This window comes from Cyanistes caeruleus, unplaced genomic scaffold (genome assembly GCF_971803275.1).
Source record: "Cyanistes caeruleus unplaced genomic scaffold, bCyaCae1.hap1.1 HAP1_SCAFFOLD_384, whole genome shotgun sequence".
Classification (NCBI taxonomy): Eukaryota; Metazoa; Chordata; class Aves; order Passeriformes; family Paridae; genus Cyanistes; species Cyanistes caeruleus.
Window position 1 is genome coordinate 12,245 of NW_028256137.1, and position 17,972 is coordinate 30,216.

General features: G+C 39.4%; 1 protein-coding gene across 1 annotated transcript; it reads right to left on the reverse strand.

Annotated features, from left to right (window-relative positions):
* Positions 1-9,169: 9,169 nt before the first annotated feature.
* LOC147645393 (homeobox protein Hox-B5-like) lies at positions 9,170-15,880 on the reverse strand. Its single transcript, XM_086874668.1, has 2 exons — positions 11,223-15,880; positions 9,170-10,101 (listed from the first exon to the last, which is right to left on the reverse strand). Exons 1-2 carry the CDS (start codon positions 11,770-11,772, stop codon positions 9,854-9,856), a joined length of 798 nt encoding a protein of 265 aa, XP_086730794.1. The 5' UTR covers positions 11,773-15,880; the 3' UTR covers positions 9,170-9,853.
* Positions 15,881-17,972: the final 2,092 nt, after the last annotated feature.

Genomic DNA, 17,972 nt, shown 5'->3' on the forward strand with positions numbered 1-17,972 from the left:
ACCCCACTGAAAACCCCACAGATAAAAACCCCACAGATAAAAACCCCATTAAAAACCCCACAGATAAAAACCCCACAGATAAAAACCCCACTGAAAACCCCACAGATAAAAACCCCACAGATAAAAACCCCATTAAAAACCCCACAGATAAAAACCCCACTGAAAACCCCACTAAAAACCCCACAGATAAAAACTCCATTAAAAACCCCACTGAAAAACCCCACAGGTAAAAACCCCACAGATAAAAACTCCATTAAAAACCCCACTGAAAAACCCCACAGGTAAAAACCCCACAGATAAAAACTCCATTAAAAACCCCACTGAAAAACCCCACAGGTAAAAACTCCACTGAAAACCCCACTGAAAAACCCCACAGATAAAAACCCCACTGAAAACCCCACTGAAAACCCCACTGAAAAACCCCACAGGTAAAAACCCCATTAAAAATCCCACAGATAAAATCCCCACAGATAAAAACCCCACTAAAAACCCCACAGATAAAACCCCCACAAAGAAAAACCCCACAGATAAAAACCCCACTAAAACCTCACAAATAAAAACCCCACAGGTAAAAACCCCACTGAAAACCCCATTAAAAACCCCACAGATAAAAACCCCACAGATAAAAACCCCACAGATAAAAACTCCATTAAAAACCCCACAGATAAAAACCCCGCTGAAAACCCCACTGAAAAACCCCACAGATAAAAACCCCACAGATAAAAACCCCACTGAAAACCCCACTAAAAAACCCACAGATAAAAACCCCACTAAAAACCCCACAGATAAAAACCCCATTAAAAACCCCACAGGCCAAAAACCCCACAGATAAAAACCCCACAGATAAAAACCCCACAGATAAAAACCCCACTGAAAACCCCACAGATAAAAACCCCACTAAAAACCCCACAGATAAAAACCCCACTGAAAACCCCATTAAAAACCCCACAGATGAAAAACCCCACAGATAAAAACCCCACAGATAAAAACCCCACTGAAAACCCCACAGATAAAAACCCCACAGATAAAAACTCCATTAAAAACCCCACAGATAAAAACCCCACAGATAAAAACCCCACAGATAAAAACCCCATTAAAAACCCCACTGAAAACCCCAAAGTTAAAAACCCCACAGATAAAAACCCCCCTGAAAACCCCCCATGCCTAAAAAACCCCACTAACAAATCCAAAAATCCACTTTTTCACCCCAAAAATCCCAAACCCTGTTAGGGGAGGACGGTTTTAAACCCAAAAATAACCCAAAAAACCCTCAAATTTCATCTCCTGTGGTGCCAGATCGGGAGGAAAATTTGGGAACAGCCAAAAACTGAATTTCTGGGAATGTTTGGATGGATGGATGGAAAATCTATGGATAGAGAGGCGCAGGAATTTTGGGAACACCAGGATTTTGGGGAACACCAGGATTTTGGGAATACGAGGTCTTTAGGGAACACCAGGTTTTTGAGGAACACAGATTTTTGGGAACACCAGCTTTTTTGGAACACCAGATTTTTAGGGATCACGAGGTTTTAGGGAACACAGATTTTGGGGAACACCAGGTTTTTGGGAACACCAGGTTTTTGGGGAACACAGATTTTTGGTAACACCAGGTTTTTTGGAACACGAGATTTTTAGGGATCACAAGGTTTTAGGGATCACAAGGTTTTAGGGAACACAGATTTTGGGGAACACCAGGAGTTTGGAGAACACCAGGATTTTGGAGAACACCAGGTTTTTGGGAACACCACATTTTAGGGATCACGAGCTTTTGGAGAACACCAGGAGTTTGGAGAACACCAGGTTTTTTGGGAACACCAGGTTTTTAAGGAAAACAGATATTTGGTAACACCAGGTTTTTTTGGAACACCAGACTTTTAGGGATCACGAGGTTTTAGGGATCACAGATTTTGGGGAACACGAGGAGTTTGGAGAACACCAGGATTTTGGGAACACCACATTTTAGGGATCACGAGCTTTTGGAGAACACCGTGAGTTTGGGGAACACCAGGTTTTTGGGGACACCAGGTTTTTGGGGAACACCAGGTTTTTAAGGAACACAGATTTTGGAGAACACCAGGATTTTGGGGAACACCAGGATTTTGGGAATATGAGGTCTTTAGGGAACACCAGGTTTTTAAGGAACACAGATTTTGGGGAACACCAGGTTTTTTGGAACACCAGGAGTTTTAGGGATCACGAGGTTTTAAGGAACACAGATTTTGGGGAACACCAGGAGTTTGGGGAACACCAGGAGTTTGGAGAACACCAGGATTTTGGGGAACACCAGGTTTTTGGGCATACGAGGTCTTTAGGGAACACCAGGTTTTTGGGGAACACCAGGTTTCTAAGGAACACAGATTTTTGGTAACACCAGGTTTTTTGGAACACGAGATTTTTAGGGATCACAAGGTTTTAAGGAACACCAGGTTTTTAAGGAACACCAGGATTTTGGGGAACACCAGGATTTTAGGGAACACCAGGTTTTTGGGAACACAGATTTTAGGGATCACGAGGTTTTGGAGAACACCAGGTTTCTGGGAAACACCAGGTTTTTGGGGAACACCAAGTTTTAGGGAACACAGATTTTAGGGAGCACCAGGTTTTTGGGGAACACCAGGTTTTTAGGGAACAGCACATTTTTGGGAACGCAGGTCTTTAGGGAAACACAGATTTTTGGGGAACACCAGGTTTTAAGGAACAGCACGTTTTAGGGATCACGAGCTTTTGGAGAACACCAGGTTTTTGGGGAACACCAGGATTTTGGGGAACACCAGGATTTTGGGGAACACCAGGTTTTTAAGGAACACAGATTTTGGAGAACACCAGGTTTTTGGGAATACGAGGTCTTTAGGGAACACCAGGATTTTGGGGAACACCAAGTTTTTAGGGATCACGAGGTTTTAGGGAACACCAGGTTTTAGGGAACACAGATTTTAGGGATCATGAGCTTTTGGAGAACACCAGGTTTTTGGGAATACGAGGTGTTTAGGGAACACCAGGTTTTTGGGAACATCAGGATTTTAGGGAATACCAGTTTTTTAGGGAACACCAGGATTTTAGGGAACTCCAGGTTTTTAGGGAACACCAGGTTTTTAGGGAACAGCACATTTTTAGGGAACACGAGGTTTTAGGGAACACCAGGATTTTGGGGAACACCAAGTTTTTAGGGATCACGAGGTTTTAGGGAACACCAGGTTTTTAGGGACACCAGGTTTTTAAGGAACATCAGGATTTTGGGGAACACCAGGATTTTAGGGAACACCAGGATTTTGGGGAACACCAGGATTTTGGGGAACACCAGGATTTTAGGATCCAGCACACCCCAAACACACACCAAACCCAAAGAACTTTTCCCGCCCAAACACCTCGGATTTGGGATCAGGAATAAAATCATTCCTGAAGGGATGAGGAGGGAGAAGAAGGAGCAGGCCACGGCTGGATCCCACCCCAACACCACCAAACATTCCCAAATTTGGGGATAAAAATCCCACTTTGGGGCCAAATCCCCCTTCAACTCCACCAAAAAATCTTCATTATCCATGGAAAATAATTGGGGAGAGGCCCCAAATTCCGGGATTTTGGGGATTTTTGGGGGGTCAGGCCAGCCCTGAGCTCGGGGCCACATGGAGAGGGACAGGAAAAGCAGCGGGAGGAAGGAAAAGCGATCTGCAAAGTGTGCGAGTTCTGCCCTGGGAGGGGAGGAAAAAAAGGGAAAAAAAATAAAAAACAAGAAAAGAGACGGACACGTGTCCACCAAATGTGGTCTGAGGGTGGAAAAAGGGAGAAAGAATGGGGAAAAAAGGGAAAAAAAGGGGGAAAAAGGGGAAAAAAGGGGGGGAAAGGGAGAAAGAATGGGGAAAAAGGAGAAAAAGGGGGGGAAAAGGGGAAAAAAGGGGGGGGAAAGAGAGAAAGAATGGGGAAAAAAGGGGAAAAAGGGGGGAAAAGGGAAAAAAGGGAGAAAGAATGGGGAAAAAAGGGGAAAAAAGGGGGGGAAAAGGGAAAAAAGGGAGAAAGAATGGGGAAAAAAGGGGGAAAAAGGGGGAAAAAAGGGGAAAAAAGGGGAAAAAAGGGGGAAAAAAGGGGGGAAAAGGGGAAAAAAGGGGGGGAAAGGGAGAAAGAATGGGGAAAAAAGGGGAAAAAAGGGGGGAAAAGGGAAAAAAGGGAGAAAGAATGGGGAAAAAAGGGGAAAAAAGGGGGAAAAAGGGAAAAAAGGGAGAAAGAATGGGGGAAAAAGGGAAAAAAAAGGTGGGGGAAGGGAGAAAGAAAGGGGGAAAAAGAAGGGGGGAAAAGCAAATATTTTTGGGTTTTGGGTGCTGTGAATTCTAGAAACGCCCCAATTCCCAGCCAGGAATTGCTCTGAGCTCGTATTTTCAAGTTAATTTCCATTTTTTTAGGGAGGGGAGGAGCCGCTTTAGGTGCGACCCCACCACATCCCTGGAATCTACGGCAGAACATCCCAAAATAACCCCAAAAAAAGCTGAGAATTGTGATTTTTTTTTTTTCCCTTTTTTTTTTAGTTTTTTTTGTGCCTTCTCTGCCCAGTTTTGTTATTTCTCCCAGGACCGGCTCCACCTGCCCTGCCCAGCCCCCCGCTCTGGGTTGTTTGTTTTCCCAAATTTTTCCTGGGTTTTGGCAGGTTTTGGGGAGGGGAGGGGGGTGAGGGAGAGGTTGCTGTGATTATTTTTTGTGTCGCACTTGAGGGGTCATTCAGGGGCTCCAGATGGCGGGGATGGGGTGAGGAAATGTGAGGATGCTCCGTCCTATTAAAATGTCTGGGGCAGGAGGTTTTGGGGAGGGGAGGAAATCCAAGAGGAGAAAAAAGAAAAAGAAAGGGAAAAAATTAAAAAAAAAAAATTTAAAAAAAAAAATTCAAAAAAAAAAATTAAAAAAAAAGAGCCCAGAGGCAAATAAAAAAATAAAAAAAAATTAAAAAATAAAAAAAAAACAAAACAAACAAAAAAAAACCCCAAAGCAGCAAAGCACAAATCGGGAGAAAGACAAAAAAACAAAACAACTGATTTTTTTGTGCTGTTTTGGTGGTTTTTTGGTGGTTTTTTTGGTGGTTTTTTTGGTGTTTTTTGGTGTTTTTTTTTGTGGTTTTTTGGTGTTTTTTTGGTGTTTTTTTGATTTTTTTTGTGTTTTTTGGTGTTTTTTGGTGGTTTTTGGTGTTTTTTGGTGGTTTTTTGGTGGTTTTTTGGTGGTTTTTTTGGTGGTTTTTTTGTGGTTTTTTGGTGTTTTTTTGGTGTTTTTTTGGTGTTTTTTTGGTGTTTTTTTGGTGTTTTTTTGGTGGATTTTTGGTGGTTTAAAAGCAAAAAAAAAAGGAGCCCAGAGGCAAAGGAAAAGAACAAAAATAACCCAGAAAAAGAAAAAAAACCCCAAGCAGCAAAGCACAAGTAGGGATAAATATATATAAAAAAAATGTCAATTTTTGGTGGTTTTTAGTGATTTTTTGGTGGTTTTTTTGGGAGGTTTAAAAGCAAAAAAAAAAAGAGCCCCGAGGCAAAGAAAAATAAATTCAAATAAAACCCAAAGCAGCAAAGCACAGATAGGGAGAAATACACAAAAAATGTGGATGTTTGGTGTTTTTTGGTGGTTTTTGTTTGGTTTTGGCGAGCAGGTGAAAAGGGATGGGAGGGGAAGGTGATGGGAGGGGATTGAAACTCAAAATCGCAGCGACCCCCCCGAGCCCCCTCCCCAAACCCCAGGACAGCCCCAAACTTGGCCTCGAGTCCCCCTGCGAGGCCGGGCTGGAGCTGGAAAATGAATTTTCACCTTTTTCCCCCTTTTTTAATCCCATTTCCACACCCAGTTCCCCGGGCCTGTGATGGGAACGAGGCTGAAACCTCCTAAAAATCAGAATTAAATCAGAATTAAATCAGAATTAAATCGGAATTAAATCGGAATTAAATCAGAATTAAATCAGAATTAAATCAGCATTAAATCAGAATTATATCAGCATTAAAACAGAAATAAATCAGAATTAAATCAGAATTAAATCAGGATTAAATCAGAATTATATCAGCATTAAATCAGAATTAAATCAGGACTAAATCAGAAATAAATCGGAATTAAATCAGAATTAAATCAGAATTAAATCAGGATTAAATCAGAATTAAATCAGAATTAAATCAGAACTAAATCAGAAATAAATCGGAATTAAATCAGAATTAAATCAGAATTAAATCAGGATTAAATCAGAATTAAATCATAATTAAATCAGAATTAAATCGGAATTAAATCAGAACTAAATCAGAATTAAATCAGGATTAAATCAGAATTAAATCAGAATTAAATCAGAATTAAATCTCCTTTTCGCCAGCCCCTCTTTGCTCCCCACCAACCCTCGCCAACAATATTATTTTTTTTTTCTGGTGGTTTTTTGGGTATTTTCACTTAAATCAGAGAATATTTCAGGACTTTGAGCACCGCAGTGAACCAGGAACCCACAAAAAAAAAAAAAAAAACCCAAAAAACCCATTTTAACACCAGAAAAAAAAAAAAAAAAAAGAAAAAAAAAAAGCTTTTTTTTTTTTTTTTTTTATCTCTCATCATCTGGAAAAGCGCTCAGCCCTCGCTGCCCCTGACAAGGCAGAGGCAGCGGTTAAAGTGTCACTTAACATTCTGGAGAATGTGAAATATATCGGAGATTGTCAACTCCCCAAAACCATAAAACTTAACTTTATGGAGCTCACGTGACTTTTGGGAGCCAGTGAGGGGTATCTGGATGAGGTCTGGGCGATTTTTACGATCTAACTTGGAGATAAAAACCAACCCCCCCCGTGCGTTTGACATCTAAATGTTGTGTTGACTTTTTTGGGGGGTGGTTTGGGATGGGTTTTTTTTAAAAAAAAAATATAATTAGGGAAAAGGGGGGAAGGAAAAAAAAAAGGGGGGAAAAAAAATAGGAAAGAAAGGGGAAACAAAAAGAAAAAAAGGGGGGAAACGCAGGAAAGAAAAGGGAAAAAAGGGGAAAGAAAAGAGGAAGAATAGGGAAAAAACAGGAAAGAAAAGGGAAAAAAAAACGGGAAAGAAAAGAGAAAGAATGGGAAAAAAACAGGAAAGAAAAGGGGAAAAAAACAGGAAAGAAAAGAGAAAGAATGGGAAAAAAAGCAGGAAAGAGAAGGGAAAAAATAGAGGGAAAAAGCAGGAAAGAGAAGGGGGAAAAAGGAAAAAAAAACAGGAAAGGAAAGAGAAAGAATGGGAAAAAACAGGAGAGAAAAGAGAAAAAATAGAGGGAAAACGCAGGAAAGAGAAGGGGATAAAAAAGGAAAAAACAGGAAAGAAAAGGGAAAAAGAACAGGAAAGAAAAGAGAAAGAATGGGAAAAAACAGGAAAGAAAAGGGAAAAAATAGAGGGAAAAAGCAGGAAAGAGAAGGGGAAAAAAGGAAAAAAAAGCAGGAAAGAAAAGGGAAAAAAATAGGGAAAAAATAGGAAAAAAATGAAAAAAAAACAGGAAAAAAAAAAGAAAGAAAAACAAAGGGAAAAAAAAAGGAAAAAACAGGGAAAAAGAGGAAAAAACAGGAAAAAAAGAAAGATTAAAAAAGCAAATATTACCAAAGGGGAAGGCGAACAAATGTTTTGGGAGCTGACAGTCCACTCCACATCCCTCTCAAAGTCACTTAAGAAGTACCAAAACACGGGGAGAATTAAGTTTGGTAAGTTCCGAGTTCCAACTTTCCTCGCTGCGAGCAGAGCCCGAGCTCTGCTGGGCCGAGCTTTAGGCCGGGCTTTGCTGGGCTCCCAAGGCCGGCTTGGGCCGCTGCGGGAGGCTGTTAAAGCCGGGATTAAAGCGGCGCAAAGCCCGGCTTTAGCACGGAGATGTTTGATTTAAAACCCCGCTTTGCTAAGCTGGGCTCTGGGATCACCCCGAGCTCAGCTGGGCGCGGGCGGGGACGCGGTTTTGGTACCTCTGGTGTTTAAAATGTGATTTATTTCTATTTTTTATCGGTTTTTTTTTTTATTTTGGTTGAGCATCCACCGGAAAAGAAAGAAAAACCCCCCAAAAAAAAGCGTCGGGAGCGGGGTTGTCGCGACTTGGAGGGTTGGGCTTTGCCCGGGGGTGTTTTTGGGGTGAATCCGGGAGGTTTTGGGGGTGCCGGAGAGCGGGGATTTGGCGCGCCGCCGGGATTTGGGGATTTCGGGGGGATTTTGAGGTGATTTCGGGTGGATTTGGGGGCGTTTCTCCCTCCCCGGACCTTCCAGGCACCTCCCGGCGCTGCGGATTTTTTTGGGGGGGAGCCAAAAAAAAAAAAAAAAAAATGCGACTGGGAGCCTTTGTGAGTTTTTGGGGGGGAAAAAACGTTTATTTGACTTCGAGTAAAGCTACAAACAAATACAAAAAAGCTTCTTGGCAAAGAACTACCAGGCTGCTAGACATGACAAATGCCATTTTTTACACAGAACACCGCATTCACTCTGCCCGCTACCACCCGCCTATTACTCACGGCAGAAATATTTCTAATATTTACAAACATCAGAGCAACTCCAAAAATCTCCGGATTATTTTTATTTTTAATACATTTTCTTTTCTTTTTCTTTTTTTTTTTTTTTTTTAAATTATTAATTATTGTTATTTTTTGGAGTATTATTTATTATTATTATTTTTTTTTTTTAATAGTGAAGTTCACCCACGTCTAAGAGAACGCCTCGGAATTAGGCTGGGATTAGAAATCCTGGCCTGGAGTTTGGACTAAAACACAGACTGGACAATTTTAAGACAGAAAGATATAAGACTTGTTTTTATCTTTTTTTTTTTTTCTCTCTCTCTTTTTATCTTTTTCCTCTTTTTTTTTTTTTTTCCTCTTTTTTCCCACTTTTTTTCCCATTTTTTTGGATTTTTTTTTAATTTTTTCTAAGCCTTTTATTTATATTTTTTTTTTTTTTCTGCGATTCTAGTGCAGGAACCCGCGATTTTCGCTTGGGCAGAGCAGAACTCACCCAAGAGTAAACTCAGAAAAATAAAAATAAAAAAAAAAGAGTAGAGAGGGGGGGGCAAAAAAAAAAAAGAAAAAAAAAAGAAAAAGAAAATCCCAACAAATAAACAAAGAACCTGTTCTGGATTTATAAATAAGTTATAACATTCAAAGGGCTCACAGAACACACGCCAGCTTTCCAGAAAGCACCAAGAGATCACGGACACACACATTTAGAAGAACAACGAGAGCAGGAGGAGCATCTGGAAATAAAATTTAATTAATTTTTTTTTTTTCTCTTTCAAACAAACAAACAAACAAACAAACAAAAAAAAATTAAACAACACAACCTCCAAAAGAGAACACGACACGAGCTCAGTCCTGGGATAACCGACAGGAGCTGGGGGGTTTTTTTTTTTTTGGGATAAAATCAACCACATGCCAAAAAAGAAGGTGCCTCACTGTACAGTACTCGGAAACTAAAGATCTGCGGCCATTTCTTTATTATTTATTCCATTTCTTTATTTATTCCGTTCCTTTATTTATTCCATTCCTTTATTTCATTCCTTTATTTCACTCCTTTATTTCACTCCTTTATTTCACTCCTTTATTTCACTCCTTTATTTCACTCCTTTATTTCACTCCTTTATTTCATTCCTTTATTTCATTCCTTTATATCACTCCTTTATTTCACTCCTTTATTTCATTCCTTTATTTCATTCTTTCATTTCTTTAATTTTTTTTCATTTTTCGCTTTTTTTTTTCTTTTTTTCTCTTTTTTTTCCCGTTGTGTTTTTTTTTACATCCTTTTAATTTTTCCTCCTCCTCTTCCTCCTCTTCTTCATCATCTTCATTTATATATTTTTTTATTTTCCCTTTTTTTTTATTTTATTATTTTTTTTTTAAATTATTATTATTTTCCTCTTCATTCCTGCCGGATTTTAGGGCTGAAACGCGCTGCCCGCCGAGGCCAAACTCATGCTTTTCAGTTTATTATCCTTCTTCCACTTCATCCGCCGGTTCTGGAACCAGATTTTGATCTGGCGCTCGGAGAGGCAGAGAGCGTGAGCGATCTCTATTCTCCTCCTGCGGGTGAGATATCTATTGAAGTGGAATTCCTTTTCCAACTCCAGGGTCTGGTAGCGAGTGTACGCTGTCCTCGCCCTCTTCCCGTCTGGTCCTGTCATGTCTGGATAACACGGACAACAGCGGGGTTGGCGTTTGCTCTTTCTGCTCCCGTTTATTTCCATTTTTTCCTGATTTATTGTTATTTTTTTTTATTCATTTTTAAGGTGTTTTTCGCTCCCCCCCCTCCTCCTCTCTTTTTTTTTTTTTTTTTTAATATTGGAAATCCGCGGATTTCCCCCCAAATAACAGCACCCCCCCCCCCCCCTTTTTCCTCTCCTTTTTCTCCCACCTCCTCCCCCCTCTCCTCCCTTGGCCCCTCCAGCCCCGACATTCCCGACTCGATATCCATAATTTAACTGCGGGAGCGAGCTCTGGGAATCTCTGCCCTGATCCTTTATTTATTATTATTATAATTTTTTTTTTTTATTTGTGGTTGTTCCCGAGGCTCCTTGGAGGGTTTAATCTCGGTTTTAGCAGAAAAGCGGGAATTGAGCGGAGTGGGAAGCTCAGGGATGGGGGTGGCTTTTCCTCCCCGGGAATCTCCTGGCGATTATTCCCATTTTATTTTTTTTTTTTTTTTGGAGGGGAGGGGGACACAGATTGTCAGGAATAAACCCAGAAAAGCAGAGCAGGACTGGGCTGCCAGCCCCATCTGTGCCTATAATTCCATTTTAATGCTCAATTCTTCCCTTTCCACCCTCCCCACCCCCAGGAACAGCCCCCTGGCCTCGCTTTTTTTTTTTGAAAATTACCTTTCCCCCACCACCCGCGAGGGGCTCGGAGCTTCCAGAAAAGCGCCGAGGGGAGCGAAACCGAGATAAAACCCCCCAGAAACGCAGAGGAAACCTCCTTCCCCCCTCCTCTACACCCCCTTTTCCAGCTTTAGGGCCAGAAATACAAAAGCAATAAAAAGCTGCGATCCTCATCAAAGCGCCTCGGCGGAATAAAAGGAAGGAGAGAAGAGAGGGGAGAGGGGGGGGAGAGGAAGGAAAAAAAAAATAAATTAATATTTTTTAGGGGTTGGGGGAGAGAGGAAAAAAAAAAAAAAAGAGGGGAAAAGCGAGGTTAAAAAAAAAAAAATAGAAACAAGAGAGAGGGGGAGGAAAAAGAGGAGGAGGGGAGAATAAACAACGACGGGGGTGAAGAGGGGAGAGAGAAAAAAAAAAAAAGAAGTAGCTGTACCATGGCTAATGTGAAGTTTCCTCATCCAAGGGAATATCTGAGGTGCCTGCCCTTCTGTCGCGGCCGCCGAGGTGGCGATGGGCTCTGCCTGCGCTCGGGGGATGCTGCCGCTTATTGGAGTGCCCTCGTCGGCTCCCGAGGACGCGCTGGTCTCGTCTAGTTCTGTGAAATTTGTGCTGGTGGTGCTGGCGGCAGCAGGAGCTTGCTCGGAGGGGGACGGGGCGGGTTTCCCTCCATGGCTCTCGCTGTTGGAGCAGGGCAGGGAGTCGGGAGAAGATAAGGAGCAGCTGGACGCCTGTCTAAACCTCTCCTGAGCTGGAGAAGGGAAACCGCGGGAGCCCTCGGCCACAGCCCCAAAGTGACTGGAGGAGGCTGAGCGGTTGATGCTAAGGTCCATCCCATTGTAGTTGTAGCCATAAGAGCTGGAATGCATGGTGCTTGAATCTCTGTAAGAACCGTTCATGGAACTGCCGGTCCCATAATTTAGTAACTGATAGTCGGGGCCATTTGGGTAGCGCCCTGAGAACGAGTTTACAAAGTAAGAGCTCATTTGGGTTATTTTGGAGGGCTTGATTTGTGGCTCGTGGTCGTTATAACCCCCGTGCTTGACGATTTATGATGTATTAATGAATTATAGCGATGCACTGTACTTCGTTTTTGCTATGTATGCGGCCAAATATGGGGGGAGGGTGGGGGGTGCGTTTGGGCGTCACGTGCTTTTGTTGACCAGTCGTAAATTCTCACTGATGACCTCAAGAGGTAATTCATGCTCTATGGTTACAAATAATGACGAGCTCCGAGCCGCTTTTAGGCCCAAAGTCGCCCCCAAATCCGCCGCCGCCATCGCCCCCCGCCTGGGCGGAGCGCGCCACCTGCCGGCCAAGCCGGAGCACCGCAGCTTTTTTGGGGAGAACACCCCCCCCAAAAAAACCAAAAAAATCCCATCCCCCACCCCCCAAAAAAAAATTAATAATCACCCCCGATTTGCTCCGGTCCGCTTGGGTTTTCCCTCGAAAAGCAGAAAAAAGGAGCGGGTGAAAAGCGCGGTGCGAAGCTGCGGCCGGGAGGGCTCCGGGGCGCCAAGGGGTTTTATTTTTTTGGGGGGGAAAAGTCTTTGCGTTTCTGGCGTTGGAAAAGCGGTGGATAAGTTTGGGATGAGTTTTTGAGTGGCTGCGAGGCCTCTGTGGGTGGCTGGAGTCGGGAGTTGTGGGGTTTTTTTTGGGTGGTTCCTCCGCGGGTGTTGTCGCCAGGAAAAGTCTCGAGGTCCCCTCCGCTCGCACCTTCAGTTTGGACAGGGAGGGAAAAAAAAAAACCACCCTGGAGGAGGAAAAATGGGTGGGAAAAAGGAAAAGCAGGCAAAATCCGGCGGCTGGGAAGGCTTGACGAGGTTGTTTCTTTAGGATGTTCCTGTCGCTGAGCTTTTCCACCTCCTCTTTGCGCCGCTTTTCCTCCCCAGTCCTCGACCTGCAAGGAATATTTGGGGAGCAAAAGCTCCCTGAAATTGGGCAAAACGTTGGGAAAGAGCCGAGCTTTCCTTTCCTTTTATTCCTCTTTCCTTCTTCTTTTTCCTCTTTCTCCTTCTTTCCTTTTCTCTCTTTTTTTTTATCCTTTTTTTTATCCTTTTTTTTATCCTTTTTTTTTTTAGCATTTATTTCAATTTATTTTCTCCCCCCTCCCCTTTTCCCTTTCCCTTTCCGAGGCACTTTAGGAATTTTTCTTGTGCTCTCCTGCAACTCGTTGGGATTTATGCGCCATATTGAAAGTGACATATAATTATAATAATTACGGGCAATGAAAAGCGTGGCAATAATAGTAAATGTCCTACAGCTGTGAAGCTTCTGCATGAATTGATTTTAAAAGTGACTGACATTAAAACCGGCTCGTGGCGTTTCCCACCGAGGGGTTTCCAGGCACGAGATATTTTTATTTTTTTTTTTTTTTCCCACCCCTCTCTCTTTGAAAATTCCCCAAAATCCCCGCAGAGGATTTAAAAACAAACCAAAAAATAAATAATAAAAAATAAAAAAATAATTTTTTTTTTTTTTTTCGTTCTGCTGAATCCTAAAGGCGAGGAAAAGTTGGGTGTTTGGGGAGGAATTCCTCGGTGAGGAAGACGAAACCTCGTCCCATCCCCGAGCCAAGGAGCCGCTGGCAAAGAGAAAATCAAAATCCGCCCTTTCCAAAGTGCTTAATTCAGATTTTCCCCACTTTTTTTTCCCCCCCCTTTTATCCCGGTTTAAACAAACGCTGGAATTCCTTCAGCTGACTTTTTTTTTTTTTTTTTTTTTCGGGGTAAATTCATTAAAAATCTAAATTTTTAATATTTTTAAAATTTTTTAAAAATAATTTTCTTTTTCCTGCTCCACATTTCTCTTTGATTTGGGGGCACGGAGCGAGGGGAGCAGATGTTTGAAAGATGCTGGGCAAATGTTAGGTATCTCGGGTGGATAAATGAGAGCGGAGTTTTGCCCGTTTCCTTGATTTATTACGGAGATGGGACGGCGTTTCCTCATAACTCTTTGTTACTGTAACAATAAAAAATAAATAAAAAAAAATATATATATATATAAAAAAATAGAGAAAAAGAGCGGCGCTAATTCAGAAATGTCAGCCAGGAAATACCGAACAGATTGCAGCGGAATAAAAACCAAAATACAAGGGGGAAAATCAGATTTATCCGCCCCGTTTCGCTTGTCCTGGAGGAGGAGGAGATGCTGGCGCCCAGGGGGGAGCGAAAATTTCATTTTCAGCGCTCCTCTCCTCAAGAATCCCCCGAAAAAAGGGGAAAAATCCCCCAAAAAACAGAGTTAATAATGACAGGGGAGGGGGTGAGCGGGTGGGATCGAAGACTTGGATTTTATTAGAGAATTCCATACCTAAGACAAACTCCAAACACAACACGTACAAAAAAAAAAAAAAAAATTAATAAAATAGAACTTTCTGGCGCTGGCGCTCCTTTTTTTTTTTCATTTTTTTCTATATTTTTTTTTTTTCTGTTTGTTTGCAGTAGGTAGTACTCGTTCTTTCAGTAGGATTTTCCTTTTCGAAATAAAACTTCAAAATAAAATAATAATCAAAATAATAAACCCCATCCCAAAAAAACTAATTCCAAAGAACCCCAGGGTTTGATTAATTTACCAAAAGCGTGGGAAAAAAAAAAAATTTAAAAAAAAAAAAAAAAAATAAAAAAAGAGGAAAATTTAAAAAGAAAAACCAAACTTATGTCGACCGTGCATGAAACATTTTTACAAAATTAGGACAATTAACACCCCAAATGACAAATATTGCAGCACTTCCATTAAATACAAGAGTTAGCAGATTACTAACAGTGACACCAAGGGTAGGAACACGGCTGGGAGCCCCTTTTTTTTTTTTTTAGATATTTTTCACTTTTTTTCAATTTTTTTTCCCCCTTTTTTCTCTTTTCTTTCCCTCCTCTCCTTCTCCATCTCTTCACTTTTTAATTTTATTATTATTATTATTATTATTCCATTTCGTGTATGGGCGTAGCGGGAGGAAAAGGGAGGTGCAGGAAGGGAAAATGAACTCAAAATTTGATTTTTTTTGGGTTTTTTATCTGTTTGTTTCTGGATAAAATCATTGGGAATTCGAGTCCGGGGAGTTTCTGGTCCAAATTTTGCTGTGGAGGATTTTTCCTCCCAGCCATCCCTTCATCCCCCTCCTCTAAAATTCCCTCCCTAAATTGAATTTTTTTTGTCGCTTTCTCCTCTCTTTTTGCTCGTTTTAAATAACTTTTTTTGTTCTTTTTTTTTCCCTTCTTCCCTCTTTTTTTTTTTATATTTTTTTAAATTTTTTTAAATTTTTTTTTAAGTTTTGAATTTTTGAATTTTTGAATTTTTGAATTTTTGAATTTTTGAATTTTTGAAATTTTGAAATTTTGGAACTTTTGAACTTTTGAACTTTTGAATTTTTGAACTCCTGAATTTTTGAATTTTTGAACTTTTGAATTTCAGAATTTCGGAATTTTAGAACTTCTGAACCTTTGAATTTCTGAACTTTTGAACTTTTGAACTTCTGAATTTTGGTATTTTAGAACTTCGGAACTATTGAATTTTTGAACTTTTGAACTTTTGAATTTCTGAATCTTGGAATTTTGGAACTTCGGAACTTTTAAATTTCTGAACTTTTGAACTTTTGAACTTCTGAATTTTGGTATTTTAGAACTTCGGAACTTTTGAATTTTTGAACTTTTGAACTTCTGAATTTTGGTATTTTAGAACTTCGGAACTTTTGAATTTCTGAACTTTTGAACTTCTGAATTTTGGTATTTTAGAACTTCGGAACTATTGAAATTCTGAACTTTTGAACTTCTGAATTTTGGTATTTTAGAACTTCTGAACTTTTGAATTTTTGAACTTTTGAACTTCTGAATTTTGGTATTTTAGAACTTTGGAACTTCTGAACTTTTGAATTTTTGAACTTTTGAACTTCTGAATTTTGGTATTTTGGAACTTCGGAACTCTTGAATTTTTGAACTTTTGAACTTCAGAAATTCCGAATTTATTTTTTTTTTAACTCTTGAATTTCTGAATTTTTTTCAAATTTCGAAATCTAAGAACATCCCTAATATTTGGAATAAATTGGAATTTTTAATTTTAATTTTTTTTTTTCCCCCCTCCCCCGGGGCTGCTTTTTCACTCCGCCGCTTTCTCCTCCTCCTCCTCCGCGCTGAGCTGCGAGGAGCTGAGCAGTTTGTTCTCCTTTTTCCACTTCATGCGGCGGTTCTGGAACCAGATTTTGATTTGCCTCTCGCTCAGGCAGAGCGCGTGGGCGATCTCGATGCGTCTCCTCCGGGTCAGGTAGCGGTTGAAGTGGAATTCCTTCTCCAGCTCCAAGGTTTGGTACCTGGTGTAGGTCTGGCGGCCCCGGCGGCCGCTGGGCCCGAAGGAGGAACCTGCCACAGCCGCGAGGAGAAAAATTTAATCGTGATGATGGTGGTAATTGGAATAATAGTAGTGATGATATGGGTTGGAATGGGATTTAAAGTTGGTTTTGGGGTAGTAGTGAAAATGGTCTTAAAATGGTTCTGAAGTGAGCCTAAAATAATCTTAAAATAATCATAAAATAATCTTAAAATAATCATAAAATAATCCTAAAATAATAAAATATTATCCTAAAATAATCCTAAAATAATAATAAAATAATCCTAAAATAATAATAAAATAATCATAAAATAATCCTAAAATAATCCTAAAATAATCCTAAAATAATACTAAAATAATCCTAAAATAATACTAAAACAATCCTAAAATAATAATAAAATAATCCTAAAATAATACTAAAATAATCCTAAAATAATAATAAAATAATAATAAAATATCCTAAAATAATCCTTAAATAATCCTAAAATAATAATTAAAAAAAAACCCTAAAATAATCCTAAAATAATCCTAAAATAATAAAAAAAATCCTAAATAATCCTAAAATAATCCTAAAATAATAATAAAAAAATCCTAAATAATCCTAAAATACTCCTAAAAATAATCCCAAAATAATCCTAAAAAATCCTAAAATACTCCTAAAAATAATCCCAAAATAATCCTAAAAATAATCCCAAAATAATCCTAAAAATAATCCCAAAATAATAAAAAAAAATCCTAAAAATAATCCCAAAATAATAAAAAAAAATCCTAAAATAATCCTAAAATAATAAAAAAATAATCCTAAAATAATCCAAAAATTAATCCTAAAATAATCCTAAAATAATCCAAAAAATAATCCTAAAATAATCCTAATATAATCCTAATATAATCATTAAAATAATCATCATATCATCAAAAAACAATCTAAAAAAATAAAAATATTAATGCAAATAATGATGCAAATCATGATAAAATAAATAAAAATAGAATAAAAATGTAATAAAAGTAATAATTCAAAATAATAAAAATAATAATAAAAATACTGAGGATAATACTAAGGATGATGATAAAGATAATATTAAAGATAGTACTAAAGATAATACTGAAGATAGTACTAAAGATAATACTCGAGATAATACTCAAGGTAATACTCAAGGTAATACTAAAGATAGTACTGAAGATAATACTGAAGATAATAAAGATAATAATGAAAATAATAATGAAAATAATAATAAAAATAATAATGACAACAATAATGGAAAAATAATGACAATAATCATAAAAATAGTAATAAAACCAATAAAAACAACAATAAAAAATAACAATAAATCACCCCCAAAATTAAATATATATATAAAAAAAATAGGAAATAACTCGAGGAAAAAAAAAAATAACGGGGGGAACCCCGAGTTTGATTTTTAGGGACTCTGCTCCTTCCCAAATCTTGATTTTTTTGGGAAGCCCGGGAGCTGCTGGAGCCGGGCAGGGGGGAACCAGATCCATCTTATTCCGGGATGAGGAATCGCAAGGTGTTCTCGCCACCCCCTCCCGGCCGAGCCGGAATAGATCGAGGCATTTAAGCAATAATGAAGTGAATCGATCTGCCCAAAGCCCGCATTAAAGAGGACACAACTCTCCTGTCCCCGCGCTAATGGACATCAATTTGGACTTTAAAAGGCAACAAATGCATCTAAACACGGGAAAGGGTGGAGAACATTATTTTTTTTTCCCCCCTCACCACCCTCACCGACCTCTACTTCTCCTTTTTTTAATTATTATCGTAATTCTGATGGAGGAAACGGCACTTAAAGAAAGTCGTAGATCACTTTTTAGTGGTGGGGAGGAATAAAAAATTATAAATAAATAA